The 16,701-nt window shown below is 39.8% G+C and overlaps 1 protein-coding gene across 1 annotated transcript in view; it reads right to left on the bottom strand.

The window, feature by feature from the left end:
- Positions 1-1,042: 1,042 nt before the first annotated feature.
- Nkain3 (sodium/potassium transporting ATPase interacting 3) overlaps positions 1,043-16,701 on the bottom strand; it is a 642,299-nt gene continuing 626,640 nt past the window's right edge. The window contains exon 6 of the mRNA XM_048420376.3: positions 1,043-7,239. Coding sequence (XP_048276333.3) covers positions 7,226-7,239 — 14 coding nt within the window. The 3' untranslated portion in view covers positions 1,043-7,225. The remainder of the gene's footprint in view (positions 7,240-16,701) is intronic.

Below are 16,701 nucleotides of genomic sequence, written 5' to 3'. Positions count from 1 at the left end.
CCAGGACCTGTCCTCCAACTGCTGCAGGTAAGCTATGCCGGCTGGTAAAACACAGTGTCCAGGGTATTTAGAGCCAACAAAACTGTGCTTACGCTACAAGTGAAGAAAGCAGGTACAGTGAGACCAGGCTGCTCTATCTTGTGGAAAGTAAAAAACAGCAACAGGTGGTCTGGGATTTCTGATTTTCCCTGAGAAGACAAACCTGAAATCAAGAAATAAAACAAAAACCCAAGAGAACACAATGTCCTCTTGCTAGTCTCTCTGCAAAAAGAAAAACAGAGATGGGTGGCCAACAGTAGGTGGGCTGCAACCTGAACATGCAGGGTCATGCAGACCCGTGCCAAATGTCACCACAGAACAGCTGACAGAGAAGGCCTGGTCAGTAGGGACTCTACAGAAGAGAGCCATGGCCTGAATGCAGAGGAAACAGGCTAGATTGATTCACCAATCGAAAGGGCACATGGTGACGCCACTGCTCTGAGGAGCCTCAGTGTCCTCCTCGGCAGGGCACAAGGAGACTGCACAGGTCTTTTCAGTGCTGGGTTTAGCTGGTAGAGATAGGACACACTTTTGTGGGGATGTGTACCTGAGTGCAAGTGACTGCGAAGGCCTAAAGAGGGAATCGGATCCTCTGGAGCTGGGATTATAGGCAGTTGGGAGCTGACCAAGGTGGATGCTGGGAATTTAACCTGGGGTCCTTCGCAAGAGCATCAGGCAAGCAGTACACACTTAACCACTGATCCATCTCTTTTGTTTACGTTAAAGATAAATAAATAAATAAGCGGTATCTTGCTGGCCTTAAACTTCCAGGGCCAAGCAGTCTTTCTACCTGAGGCTTCTGAGTACCGAACTCCAGATATCTGACACTCATGCCCAGTTCACCTAGCCATCTTTAAATCATCTGTCACGGTGGTGGGATTTGGAGACATTTTATGCTCAGAGAGACTCTGACTGGCGCTCTTCAGTGACTGAAATCACTTCCTAGAGTATTGCCGAATAAACAGAACTTGGAAGTAGTCCAGGAAGAAGACACACTAAAGTCTAAAGACAAACAATTTTTAATTCTCCCCAATTATAAGTTTCTTAGGAAATAATATATTTTTCAAGAGGAAAAAGTGAAGAGAAAAGCAGCCAGACTTTAAAAAACTGTGTTTTTAATTTTTTAAAATTTTAATTCTTATAGCGCTGGCAATTGAATCTAGGGTCTTGGGTTCAATGATATGTTCCACTGCTGAAGTACCTCTCTAGCTCCCATTTTAATCTTTACACTTCAACAACGACTTTTTTTTCCTTCTTCTTTTGGGCCTTCTCCTCTCTCTCCCTGTTACTCTTCCTCTTCCTTTTCTTCCTCTCCCTCTTTTAAATTTTCTGACAAACTCCTACCAAGCTGCCTTGGCTGTTCTTGAGTTTGTGTTCATTCAGTCTCTGCCTCCCATGCAGTAGAGGTTGTGGGTCTGTGCCACCATGCTGAGCTCAACTTTAAGAGAGAAAACACCAGCATACAAACGATTATATTCTCAGTTGCCTTTCCTCACCTACCTTCCTAAGCACTATGTTCTCTAGGTATTTGCTGAACTAAATAAAATACAATAAAATAAGGACATTATTGATTAGTTCCAAAGAGCTTGTGGAACTAAGTCGGACTATTTCCCAGGGGAAGAGAGACCCTGTTGGTGCTGTTCTGTGTTTACTGAGCCCTGTGTTGGACCAGCTCTTTAATTTAGAGTCATTTCCAAGAGCAGGAAAGTCAAAATGCATCCCGCAGAATTAAGAAAACACAGGACAATCTATTATCATACAGTGTGAGACCAAAACAGGAATAATATACCTTGCAAGTTAATGGGAGACCAAAATAGAAAAAAATATCCCTTGCAGGTTAAGGTTCTGTTTGTAGTTAAGACAGTTAAGAATAAGTTCCTGTTTGTCCTATGCAGGCTTAAAATTTGTTTGTACTTAAAGAGTAAGTTCCTGTGTTAAGTTCTTGCAAGTTAAAGTTTCTATTTGTAATTAAGAATAAGTTCCTGTTTCTTAGACCTGATGTATACTGTCAAACATAGGCTTGCAACCCCATTTACATGATGTAAATTCTTATCTTTGTTCCCTCCCCTTCACTGTTTTTCTAACGATGTGCAACAGCCAACTCTCTTGACCCTGGGAACACCTTATCTCTCCTGTGAAAGGGATCTCAAGAGGCCAGCAGGGGCTTAATCTTGATTCAGGGTAAGACAGCTAGCTTGTCAGTCCTGGGTGCACCCCTAAGTAAAGCATGCTTTAATCATGGATTTGGCCTTTTCTCCTCACTATTCTCAGATTTTACAACGTCAGGTTTTCTTTCTGACTATGCAGACTGGATAAAAAGCAAGAAGTAGAAATTTTTATTCCATGGAGCTGATGAGAACATTTTTTACAATGCTGGAAAGTATATTTATATTTTTATAATCTACAATAATTAAGAAATGAGACCTCCATTTAGCCAGGCAGTGGTGGTGCACACCTTTAATCCCAACACACTTGGGAAGCAGAGGCAGGCGGATCTCTGTGAGTTCGAGGCCAACCTTGTCTACAAGAGCTAGTTCCAGGACAGGCTCCAAAGCTACAGAGAAAAAAAAAAACCGAATTAAAGGAAAAAGAAATTAAGACCTCCATTTTAACAAGATTGTGCTCTTGAAGTGTGTGGTAGAGACTGCTCAATATTCTTCTATGTGTTTACTATTCTTAGTTTTAGATGGTTACAATGCATCCAGAATATAGGCTCTATATAGTCTGCCCAGCTTTCTTTGCAACAATGTTTGGGGTAGAACAGACTTTGACAAACAGTATAAGTAGAAATACTTTACAGTCAGCTTCTGAGACTTGTTCTTAAGGGAAAGAAACATCATTCTTCCTGACTTTACCCCCTGGTTGGCTAGAATTGAAAAAGCAAAAGCAAAGGCATAAGCTTCTACAGCCATGGTGGCCACAAAGGATGAAACTAGGAGAGATGAAGATCTCTAAGAAGCTCACATGCTACTTTCTGTTGGCTGTCTCCAGAGTTTTAGAACGCGAGGAGGAACAGGCAACGGTGTTAGCTAAACCACTGTCTTTTGTTGTTAGTGGTGTTGATGGTAACGGTCACTTATGGTTCAACACGATTCTGTATAAAAGCAAATTCTGTGAGGAAAATCACCTGGACTATCAATTTCTTCAGACCAGTTCTTCACCTCTGAAGAGGGAGGGGAAAGTGTGCTCCTGGTGGAGAAATCACTCATTTGTTTTTGCTCAGTGAAACAAAACCATTTGACCAAGCAAGCAAACGTGAGGTAAGTACCGGCATTGTCCATACCCAAGAGAGGCTTCTTTCCATTTTGATTCTTTCATCACAATTCTCACCCTGCTCTTTTTTTTTGTTCCTTTCCCTCTATTCTTTTATTCTTTTAACTGACCTCTCAAGTTCAAGCCAAAGCCTATTTTGGATTATTGGAATACTTCATTTTTTAAACATTTAACATTTAATAGGATTCATGCCCTTCATATGAATGTAAGTTCAAAGAAAATGATTAATTCTCTGTGGCCAGCATTTCCCCCCACAAATCCCAGTTTTTAAGGAGATTTATACACCTTGTAGAAGTGCCAATTTTTCTAAACTTGTCAGTCAGGAAAGAGATGCTACTCACAAAGACATGCATTTTTTTTCTAGTTTTCCACTTTTGAGAATTTTCCCCAGCTTAAAAAAAATCAATAAGTACTTTTTCTTAATGTTTTAAATGTAATTACTCCTTCTTCCGAATGGCACACTACTTAGTCACAGAAGGAGTGATTTTTGCCATTGGTTTTAATGTGTTATCTTATTTATTACAAATATTTAAACTCGACTTCTGGAAAGTTTAAAAGACTGCTTGACTCTGAAATGTTAGAGGTCTTTTGTATATTGAGGAAATAGTTTTTAAATTAATTAATTTATTAAAAACGCTATTTTCTTATTTTACATTCCTATCCCAGTTTCTACATACTTTCAAAGTTTCAAAATTTAAGGTTTTTACATCTTTAAAACAGGTGGGTAAGTGTGAGCTCAACAATGGTGCCAGAAATTCAACAGTCACTGAAGCCAGAGCCACATCAGAAACCAGAGTGCCGAGGCTAGCAAAGCCAGGTCTCGGGTCAGAGCAGCGCCACCTAGTGGTCATATTCAAAGTCGCACATTTTCTATCTTTTCATTGGGCAGTAGTTTTCTCACAGTTCAGGGCTGGTTCACTACCATATTAAGGCCGCTCTTGAGTTAGTTCATTAACATACACACGCCTGTCTTGGCTTGACTGTAGCTGAGCTGCCTGTGGCCAGTCCATAGCACATTAATCATTTATATTTTTTTCTACTTTATTCAACTACCCCTGGAAAGGAAGGAGACACTGTTTTGATCTAAAATGTCACGTCAGAACACTCAATTCTAATCAACTGAAAAGTTTCTCCAACTTCCTTGTTAAAGTGACTCACAAGTGGTAAATATTTGTTTTAAGGACTTCCCACCCAGGATGTTTTGCCTTGGGATATCATCTCGGGAACGTCATTTCCAAAATTAAGTACAAAATGAAGGTCTGTTTAATCTCGGCAAGATTCTAATTTTTAGAGATAAAAAGTTCAATTTTGTTCTTAATTGTTACTCAGTTTAGCAATCATGATGGTTTCCCTTGTTTTTACAACATTCATTTTATTTGATTCTAATGGAGACAAATTTCTCTTATCAGGAGCGCACTGTTTGTTGCACGAGGCAGGTAGCAGTGCCTTGCCATCTCTTGTCAGGTTCAGCTGCTCAAAGGTAACTCCCTCTCTTATTTATATCTATGGGAACAGCAAGGCTTGGCTTTTTTCCCTGAAAGAATAAGGAAATAAGTTAACATTTTGCTTGAACAAGGTGCCAAGGTTTTTTCAAAACAACCACTTCAAGATTTGGAGAAGTGTGGAGACAAGTTTTTTGCTTTGGAGATACATCCTCCCCCTTCATCCAGCAGTGGAAGGGAGGCTAAGATCCTCAGGGAGCACATTTTCTCAATTTTTCCACGATGGGACTGCTCTATTCACAGGCCTGTTGTGTCTGAGAGTTCTCTAATCATTTCATCCATCTCCTGCCTAAGTTTTGCTGACTTTGGCACATGTTTGGAAGGTAGAGACATTCCAACTTTCTATGTTGCCCCATAATGCAGCAGGAAACCCCAAAGAAACATGGCATTCATTCAAAGGGAGTCACAGTCTACTTTGGGCTGTGACTGGCAAAGCTTGGTGCCAAGATGGTGCAGAGACAAGACTTGGGCTCGGTGTCATTCTTCCACTGTCTGCCACAGTCCTGGGCTCCGGCTCCCTCAGTTGTGGAATTGGAACTTGACGGCGCCATCTTTTCAGGTTCCAAGAGCTCCTTTTCATTCAGAATCCAGATTTAGTCTGTAGGATGGAGCTCAGCGAGTGTTGGCCACAGCTGACTGAAAGGACACAACCTAGGGGACATGAACTTAGAGGCGGTAGGGCAAAGGTGAGTGCATTAAATTTTGACCATTAACAGATGCACAGAATTTATGTACATAAGAGGAAGAAGTGGGAGAAGAGAGACTTCCGCAAACACAAACATTTGCATCAGTTCAGTGGTTTATGGGTGTCTTAGAAATATGTGAGCCACATTGGTTCATCCCTGGATGAACCTCAATGGTGGGCAAACTTCTTTTTCTTGCGTATACCAAAAAAAAAAAAAAAAAAAAAAAAAAAAGCAGATTGGGTTTTCACATGGGAAATGAAGGAGAGACAGAAAAACATTGCCGGGAGACAAGCGCCCGCCTTATCTCACGAGAGGAAAGTTGATCTGTGATGCAGTTAAACCTCAGTCATGAGAACCGACTTGGGTTTTATGTCTCTGTTTGTCCATGTCACTTTGTCCAGATATTTGGTGAAACACAGATGAGATTAGGATTAAAAATCTAAGACAAACTCAGGCACAGGGCAGTTCATAAAGTGGTATGTACTGAGTGTAGACAATGGAAAGGGGGCCCAAGGAAGTTTTCTCCAGTGTCAGACATGTTCTGTGTTTTGGTTGAAGCACTGATTATTCAGTTTGAACATTTCTCAAAATTTCTTACATTGTACTCTTAAAATCTACGCATTTCACCACGTGTGTGTTTTGTCTCAATTTTAAAAAGCCCTACCATTGTTTTGTTTTTTTCAAAATGGATCATTTTTTTTCCCTTAGAAAGTTAGATTTCCCACATAATTTTCTTGGTGACTGGGATGGATGGGAAAATGAAAAATTGATGTAACTCAAACATACATATTTTCTTTACAGGTTTCTACAGAGAATTCCATAGGATTTGAATGTTCTCTCTGGATTCCCTAAAAGTTTCTGACTACAGAATTATGGTTGTGATTTCTAGCCAGCAGCCCCTGAGCTGTATGCTTAGATCTGACATCAGTGTTGCCAGTCAAACAAAGAGCAGAAACTATGAAGCAGAGGGCCAGTCCGGTTCCCTCCGCAGCAGAATGGGCTCCGCCTATTGATTCTTTTTGTACACACAACAATATAACACATACATAACTATGTGTCTCAGAATATTGCAAGAACAAGATATGCATGAATCTGAAAATTTAGATTGCCGTAATATTGTTGTGGAGTCTTCAGAAGTTGAGAACAAGGAACTCCATGTTTTGTCTGTGTCTGGTGCTGTTTAAACAGTGATCTGTGCATAGTGTGAAAGTTGGATCCAGTTCTTGGCAAACTGCCGCAGGTCTACCCTTGTGTCTGGAGCCCACAGTCAATGTCTGTTCACACAAACCCATTAGTTTAGTAGGGTTCAGCAGCACGGATGTCACACCCACCTCAGCAACAGACAGTCTCCTTAAAAATAACTTTGAGAATATTTGCACAGATTTTTTTCATTTTGCATGCCTCAAGTTAAATATTGTAAAAAAAATTAAAAACCATTTTTCTTTCTTTTCTTTTTCTTTTTTTGTTTACAATTTACAAGTGCTCATATGAGAAGAAGATGACTAAAAAAATACCCACCCAAGCACCCAGAACGCATCTAGCAAACAACGCTAATGTTATACAGGCTAAGACCAAAGACCTCGCAGCTCCGTGTTCGCTGGCCCGCAGGGGTTGCAGTGCTGCTGTCTGGGAGGAAGGTGACGCTGTAGGATCCCCAGTGCCAGAGGCCAGTGGTTCTTTGTTCCCTAACTCAGGTCCAGGAGCCGCATTTCAGAGTCAATGTCATTACTTATTTCGACCTGAAAAAGAAAACATGAATAACTTTAAAGAACTGGTAAATGAATGGTATACTGATAATTTAAAAAGCCTGCCCCTTTCTCCAGGCTGCTTGAAATGCAAAGCAGCTTAGGGTGGATCCACTGCTGTCTGACTCGCAGCTGCAGCTAGGTGGGCAGATGGCTCAGCTCCCCTGCTTTTTGATCAGCTTGTAGCAATGGCAATGCGGATGGGGATGTGGCCTGACAGCCACAAGATTGTGGGATGAAGTGGTCTCGCTGTCTCAGAGAGGAAGACAGTATATACACCCCCATTCACTAGCCCTAGCCCGCTAGCCTCATTCTAACCAACTATTAATAGGCGTCTTGGACCTAAATCATGGACCCGACTTCCTCACAAACATCCTATCCTGGGATGTATAACATTAGGTATTCATGTGCCTTGGCCACCGTGCCCAAATATTAGGTTAAAAAAAAATAGCTTATGCCTGGCAGTGTCCTTACGAAGAGATTAATATCTAAATAAAAAGACCAAGTAAATTATATTTTGCCTCACAATGTGGGTGGACATCATGAGATCTGTTGAAAACCTCACCACAGAGGAACAGGGGTTTGTCTCTCCACATCACTGGCAGCATTGACTCATCCCTTCTCTTCCATCTCCCAGCCTCCTGGGCAGATTGTAATTTTCCAGGATCCATTACAATATGAACCAATTTCTTAACAACTCTCTCCTCTTTCCTCCATCCCTTCTCCCCCTCCCTGTTTCACCTTCTCCTTCTTTTTCCTCTCTCTCTCCAGCAGATTCCCTTCATGCCCCCAATGTAAATTTTACTTCGCTGGCAAACAGGAGCACTACACCCTTCTGTGTTGGTCATTCTGCTTCCCCCATTTGGAGCTGGCCGTGTGCATTACTTCTTTTGCCATCTTTGGAATGCGAGCATCTGAATGATGCGTTCATGCACAAAGTCAACTTCAGCACAGCACCTGCGTAGCCAGCACCCAGTAAAAGCTAAACGGGCGGGCGTGTTAGGTCTCTTCATTTCTCTCCTGTGAAGTCTTACCTGATCTAAAACATACTCTCCTTTGACAGATGCATGGAAACTGACGTCAGAGCCCTTCTACTGGTACTCAGAGTTGCTGAGGCGTATTGGGTCACAAGAATTCAGGTGTGCTCTACCATTCCCCGTGTGCAGGTCGTGGCCACTAGTATCACTGGTGACTCTACCCTGCTTCTCTCAGTCGTGTGAGTTTTCCCTTCCAAAATCATCATAACCATTGTAGTAGCAATTCAGGCTGTTTCAACCAATTTCACAACCCTTTCTCTTCCATTAGCTCGATTCAGTGACTGACTCTATGGCTCAGAATGGACTTTTCAGTCATCATTTGAAATAGTTAAAATATCTCCAACTTTCTAAGGTTTTTTTTTTTCCTCCCCTGCACACCCCAGGAGGCCCCTGGTCCTCTAGAGTCACCCTGCAGCATTTACTTCAGGCTTCCGCTTCTCTGGAGTCTGAATGGCAAGCCACTAAAAGTCTGACCCTTTCCCTCTGCATTTTAACAGGGATTTCCATGGAGAGATAAAGAGATGTGATTATAAAATTGGAATTTTATACTTTCACACAATCTTAAGTTAACAGGAAGAGAACAGCTTCTAAAGATTGTTTCTTGTGCACACACAGCGCTGGTCTTGGTGAGGTGAGTATGAACCACTGTATCTAGTATGTGGGCACTAAGGATGCCACTGCATTGCCCTGCCACAGTGGAACAAACCTGACACAAGGGATTACCTGGCCCAGCGACAAAGTGTGGAGGCCAGCACAACCTGCCTGAGTGCACGAATTAGTCTACTGACTTGTCTGCTTGCTTTGACCTTGTCTCCATCAACACAGTTCTTTATAATATTTAATATAGACTTCATATCTGCATTTCTCTAATTGTCTAGAAATGTTTCATTACAGTAGATTCGTTGAGATGATAATTTACGTTATATTTGACCATTATGTCTTATCAAGCTATTTAATTATTAACAATTTCTCATAATTAATTTTTTTACTTTATTATGCACAGCCAGGTTTGACTCATTCTACTACAGTAGTAGATCAAGGTCAGGCCTGGCTTTATCAATGGACACTTTGTAGGTGGTGGTGTGTATTTCTCACATGGTACATCTAAGAACTCAGAATATATGGTAGTACAGTTTTTAATATTTTGAATGATCAATAAGTCTATGCATTCATTTTGAATCCTTGAAATCATGCCACTCCCTCCCACTTTAAATATGTACATAAAGTTCAGCAAGGGCTTGATGAACCCTGTTCCAAAGGCAGAGCGCAAGTCCATCAGAAGACGATGTTGCTAGTTCAAAGTGTCATTGGCTGCATATTCCTGGAAGACTTGCAAGGATTTCTTTTTTTATTTGTTTTCTAAGTTTCTTGGTGATTCAATTGGTGCGTGCGTGCGTGCATGTGTGCGTGTGCGTGTGTATGTGTGTGTGTGTGTGTGTGGTTTGCCCTTTCTTTGTTTTTTCCAATGCCTTTATTTTTGTTTGTTTGTTTGTTTGTTTTACCGCCTTGAAACAGCAAGGGGGATGGGTGGGTCAAGATCCTGGCTGAGAAACCCATGAAGACAGTTGACTTAGACTTCGGGAGCTCACACATTGTAGACTGACAACAGGTGGGGATCCTACATGGGACCTGCACTCTGCATGTGAGCAAGAGTTTTGTAGTCTGATCTGTTTGTGGGACCCCTGACAATGGGATCGGGATCTATCTCTAGTGCATGAGCTGGCTTTTTGAAGCCCATTCCATATGGTGGGATACCTTGCTCAGCCTTGATGGAGGCGGGTTGGTCCTGCCTCAACTGAATGTGCCAGGCAGGTTGGGGGTAGGGTAGAAAGGGAGGAGAGGAGGAGGGGGGAACTATAATTGGTATGTAAAATGAATGAAATGAAATATAAAAAGATCCATTTTGATATGGTTGGAATCCCTGTTTTGATTTACCTGTCAATTAAAAATCATGCCACTCAAAAAGAAAAAGAGAAAGAAATAATATATTTAATGTGAATACAAACCCAGATAGTGAAAGCAGAAGATCCTTACAAACTGTTTTTTGACCTTCATATATCTGCCATATAGCATACACAGCACACACACACATACACACACACATTTTTTAAATTTATTTTTAAATTTTTTTTAAAGCAATTTATTTTTTAAATTGCTTTTAAAAAATAAATGATTGTGTGGCATGAATGGGAACTGTATTCTTGACCTAAAGTCCCTTGTAGATGAATAGAGAAGTTAAAATGACTGTGATTAGAAATCTGAATTTGTATAGTGTTGTATGGTGTTATATTTACAGCAGCACAGTTATTCCTTCAGTTGGCTGATGTGGCGGTTTGAAAGAAAATGGCCCCCAAAGGGAGAGGCACTTCTAGGAGGTGTGGCCTTGTTGGAGGAAGTGTATCAATGTGGGGACAAGTTTTGAGGTCTCTTTTCTCAAGCTTCAATCAATGTGACAGTCAGTTGACTTTCTGTTGCCTGCAAGATGTAGGACTCTCAAGTCCAGCACCACATCAGTCTGTATGCTGCTATGCTCCCTGTCATGATAATAATGGCTGAACCTCTGAAACTGTAAAAGCCCCCTCAATTAAAAGTTTTTTTTTTATAAGAGTTACCATGGTCCTGGTGTCTCTTCACAGTAATATAAGCTAGGTAAGAACTGGATTTTACAAAGTTTTAGTGGCAGAGAATGAGGTTGCATTGTACAATGTCACATGAAAGGTTGAAGGAATCCCCAGGGAGAATAGGATAGTTGACTGACCTTCACTTGTAGTGACCACTTTGAACTCTTTTACATCTGCAGTGTTGGTGACAACCTTCCTGTCCAGTGAGGACGGGAGTTCTTAGCCTACTATAATGATGAAACTGATCTACATCCAAACTCAGCATTTCACACAATGGCCACATATTAGCATATGCTCTTACAATAGTCCTAACCTTCATATAATCAATCAGAAAGTCACCAAATGTCAGTGAGAAGCAATGCACTCCCAAACCAGAGAGAGCAAGGAGCTGGGATGCAGCTGTCTTTGTGCTAATAGGGCATGCATACAGGGAATCCGTGTGAGTGTGCTGCGGTTGTAGTGTTCTTGAAATGGTCCCCAAAGGTTAATCTCTCTCAAAGTGTCTTCCAGTTCCAAGGACTGATGGTGGCTCTCCATGAGTGGGACTTTGTGCTCAGCAATGGGTAGAGTCAGGCTGCTACCACTAGGAGCAGATGTCAGTTAAGAGTATTCTCTGTGTCACAGGGGACAGAGCAAGGAGATTTTACATCGCTCAACACACTCTCTTGGTAAGTATTAAACTATGAAAGCCTATCAGGTATAAACGCAGATAGCATAAGACAGTTATCACTTATTTATCTTTAGTCTATTCTAGACATTATTGCTCAGAGTTATCCTCTTACAGGTTTTCTCTTTTATTATATTTTTATTACTTAAAACAGTTTTAAATTTAAATGTATTATGATCATTTTCTTCCCCTCTCCCAAGTCCTGACAGTTCTTCCCTCCCTCCCTCCCCACCTAATTATAAATACTTTCTCAAACAAAAACCCAATATAACAACAAAACTGCCAAATCAAGAAAGCAAAATAAAACACCCCCAAAAGAGGAAAACAAAAACAACAACAACAACAACAACAAAATCCCAAACAAAACTGTAACCAAACAAAAGCACACAAAACACATTGGAGTCCATTATGTTTTGATCAACGAGTCCTGAACTCGAAGCCTTCCCTGAAGTGCTTGACAAACCCAGTGTCACTCCATTGGAGAAAACTAATTTTCCCTCTCTCAGCAGGTATAAATGTCAGTTCAGCTGTTAACATTTACCCTAGTGGCTATGGCTATGCATTCATTCATTTATTTAAAATATAACAAAATAAAATATAATAAGATAAAATAAAAACTGTCACATCAAATTTGGGCAAGATAAACCAGCAGAAAGAAAAAAGCCCAATATCAGGCACAAGAAGGAGCACTCATCAATACATTCAATAATACCATAAAAACTCTAAACTGGGAGCCACAGTATATACACAGAGAAGCTGGTAGAGATCTGAGCAGACCCTGTGAGTGTTGCTATAGTCTCTGTAAGTTCATAATAGCTTTGTTCATGTTGTGTATAGGGCCTTGTTTTCTTGGTGTCCTCCATCCCCTCTGGCTTTTACACACTTTCTGCCTCCTCTTTTGCAGGGATTCCCAGGGATCTGAGGGTCTCTGTATTTGTTCCCACGTGCTGCAGGAGACAACTTCTCTGATGACGGCTGAACAAGGCACTTATCTATGATTATAGCCGAATGTCATTTTATTGTTACTGTTTTTTTCTTAGAACAACAGTATTTGGTTTTACCCTAGGTAGGTCCCTGGAATATCTAATCTTTGGTTATTGGTGACCCAAGCAGTGTCAGGTATTGATTGATTCCATCTCATGGAATGGGCCTTAAGTCAAATCAGGTATTGTTTGGTTGCTCCTACAAGCTTTGTGCCACCATTGCATGAGCATGCACATCTTGCATGCAGTACACTGTTCTAATGAAGGGTCGGTGGCTGGCTTGGCATTTACATTTACCTTTCGATAGCATGCAGAGAACCTGCTGTACCACTGTCACTGGAAGGCAGGAGTGAAGGTTCCTCCAAGGCATGGACTGGACATCTCCATGTTTAGTGAGTTGTATAGGTGCTATCTTCAATAATGGGGTATTTCTGTCAGTTTGTGAAGAGCAACCTACAGTCTTGTCAACAGCCTGGGTTGTTGGGGAATTCCTGAGGAGTCGCTTAGGAGATCAATTCAACTAGATGTCACCCAATCCCAAGACTGGAAACTTTGTTTGGTGACAAGAGATACCTAGTTGGAGCTCTGTCTCCACCGGTATTGACAATTTCATCTAGATTGCCCTCACATATGTATATAATTCAGGAAGTTTCTATTGTATTAGGGTTTCCATGCTACTCTTCAAATACCCCTGAGTTTTAGCTATCTCCCCCAACATTCCCTTTCACACCCTCTTATCCCCCCTCTCCTCCTTCTCACTTGATACTCCCATTACAGGCCTCCCTTAAACACTTATCTGTCTGTTCTATTTCCACTTTCTAATGAGATCAGTCTGTTCTCTCTGTTCCCTTACTGTACACCTAGCCTCTCTGCCTCTTTGTAGTATAGCTTGGTTAACCCTGACCTAATAGCTAGTATCCAAGTATAAAAGAAAACAATACACACCCTGTTTGTGTTTTTGGGTCTGGGTTACTTCACTCAGGATGATTTCTAGTCCTATCATTTACCTGGAAATAACATGATATCAGTTTTTAACATCTGAGCAATATTCCATTATATAAATATAACTAAATTTCTTTATACATTCTTCTGTTGAAAGACATCTAGGTTGCTCCAATTTTTGGTTCTGATTAATAGAGCAGTACAAACATGGTTGACTGTCCTTGTGGTGGGATGAGGCATCTTTTGGGTATATGCCCAAGAGTGTATTCCCATCTTGCTGTGGAACCAACACACTGATTTCCATATGGCTAAAACAATTTGTGTTCCCACTCACAGTGTAAGAGTGTTCCCCTTACTCCACATCTACTCCAACATGAGTTGCCGCTTGTGTTACTGATCTTAACCATTCTGACAAGTTTAAGATGGAGTCTTCAAGTAGTCTTGATTTGCATTTCCCCGATGCTTAAGGACACTGAACACTTTTTAAAAGTGTTTCTCAGGCATTTGAGTTTCCTCTATTTAGAATTCTCTGTTAAGATCTGTACCCCATTTTCTAATTGGGTAGAAAAATTCTAATTTCTAGTTGTTTTCTTGATATCCAGTTTTTTATTTTTTGGTTATTTATACATTTGGCTTAGCCCTCTAACTGATATGGAGTTAGTATATATCTTTTCCCATTCTATAGGCTGCTGCTTTGTCCAAATGATGGCATCCCTTACTATGAAGACACTTTTCAGTTTCATGAGGTCCATTTACTAATGGTTGATCTTAGTACCTGAACTAATTGTGTTCTGCTCAGAAAGTCTTCTCCTGTGCCAATGAGTTCAAGGGTATTTCCCACTTTGTCTTCTTTCAGATTCAGTATATCTGGTTTTATGTTGAGGTGTTTGATATATTTGGAGTCAAGTGTTATGTAAGGTGTTAAGGGTAGATTTATTTGGATTCTTCTTCATGTAGTCATCTAGTTTGACCGGAATTATTTATTGAAGATGCTTCCTTTTTTCAGCATCTATTTTTGGTCTCTTTATCAAAAATCAAGTGTCCATTGGTATGTGGATTTATGTCTGGGTCTACAATTCAATTCCATTGATTGATGTATCTGTTTTTGTGCCAATACCGTGCTGTTTTATTACTATACCTTTGTAGTACAATTTGAAATCAAGGATGGTGACTACCTCAAGCAGTTCTTTTACTACTGAGGATTGTTTTAGGTATTTTTGGGGTGTTTGTGTGAATGGGTTGTGTTTCCATGTGAAGTTGAAAATTTCCTTTCCAAGTCTCTGAAGAATTGCCTTGGAATTTTGATGGGGATTGCAGTGAATCTCTAAATTACTTTTGGTAGCAATGACCATTTTTACTATGTTCCATCTTCTGATATCTTCTTCAATTTCTTTCTTCAGTGACTTGAAATTTATATCATTCAAGGCTTTTACTTCCTTGATTAGGGATACTCCAAGATATTTTATATTACTTGAGGGCTTTGTGAAAAGTTTGCTTTGTTTCCCCCTGATTTCTTTCTCAAACCATTAGTCATTTGTATATAGAGGGCTACTGATTTTTGGAACTCATTTTATATCCAACTACTTTGCTGAAAGTATATCATCTGTATGAGTTTTCTAGTGAAACTTTTTTGGGTCATGAATGCGTAATATCTTATCATATGCAAATAAAGATATTTTGACTTCTTCCTTTACAATTTTTATTCCCTTGGTCTCCTTCAGTTGTCTTATTGCTTTAGCTAAGGCTTCAAGTACTATATTGAATAAGTATAGAGAGAGTTGACAACCAAGTCTTGTTCCTGATTTTAGTTTCTCTCCTTTTAAGTTGAGGATGGCTATGGGCTTGCTGTAAACTCCCTTAATGTGTTAAGTTATGTCCCTTGTTTTCCTGATCTTTACAGACTTTTATCACAAAGGGACGTTGAATTTTGTCAAAAGTATTTTATTCATCTGAGTTGATAATATGGATTTTGTCTTTTAGTTTGTTTAAAAGATGGATTACATTTAATATTTTACCTACATTAAACCATCCCTGAAGTTCTGAGATGAAACCTACTTGATCTTGGTACATGATCTTTTTTTTTTGATTTACTTTTGGATTGAGTTTGATAATATTTTATTAAGTATTTTTTTAATTTATGTTCATAAGGGAAATTGAATTTCTTTTTTGGGGGGTCTTTGTGTGATTTGGGTATCAGTGGCCCTGTAAAACAAAATGGGCAATGTTCCATTTGTTTCTATTTCCTGGAATAATTCGAGGAGTATTGGCATTAAGTGTCCTTTAAAAATCTGATAGAATTTTTACTTAAAACCTTCTGACCCTGACTTTTTTTTTCCTTTTTGGTTGAGAGACTTTCCATGGCAGCTTTTATTGCACTAGGGGCTATAGGCCTGTTTAAATTACTCATCTGATTTTGTTTCAATTTTGGTAAGTGGTAAGCATTGAGAAAATCATTCATTTCTTTCTGACACTTCAATTTGGTGGAGTACAGGATTTTACACCATGTCTTATAATTTTCTGGATTTTTTCAGTGTCTGTTCTAATGTCTTCCTTTCCATTTTTAATTTTGTTAATTTGAATATTCTTTCTCCCTTTTAGTTAATTTTTATAAGGATTTGTCAGCCTTATTTATTTTCTCAAAGAGTCTCTGTGTTATTGATTCCTTGTATTTTTTTGTGTGTGTTTCTATTTTATTGATTTCAGCCTTAAGTTTGATTTTTTCCTTGTCCTTTCCTCCTTCTTTGTGTGATTTCTCTCTTTTGTTTGAGATCTTTCAGGTGTTCTTTTAAGTTGCTGGTATGAGATTTCTCCAATTTTTTAAAATGTGGGTGCTTGGTTTTATGAGTTTGATCTCTTAGAAACACCTTCGTTGTGTCCCATAAGTTTGAGTATTTGGATATGTTGTATATTCATTTTCTTTCTTTTTTTCAGACAGGTTTTCTCTGTGTAATAGTTGGCTGTTCTCTGTCTTGTTTTGTAGACCAGACTGATCTTGAACTCACAGAGATGTGCCTGTCTCTCCTGAGTGCCGGGTTTAAAGATGTGTGCCACTGTGATCAGCTGTGTAATCTTTTCATTCAATTCTAGAAAGTCTTTGGTTTCTTTCTTAATTTTTATCCCGACCCATTGTTCATTCATTAGGGAGCTGCTCCATTAGTTTGTCAGTTTTCTGCTGTTTTTACTGTTGTGGGGATCTAGCTTTAATC

This window comes from Myodes glareolus, chromosome 16 (genome assembly GCF_982192425.1).
Source record: "Myodes glareolus chromosome 16, mMyoGla1.1, whole genome shotgun sequence".
Taxonomy (NCBI): Eukaryota; Metazoa; Chordata; class Mammalia; order Rodentia; family Cricetidae; genus Myodes; species Myodes glareolus.
The sequence above is the reverse complement of the archived record's forward strand: the minus strand, read 5'-3'. Positions and strand labels throughout refer to the sequence as shown.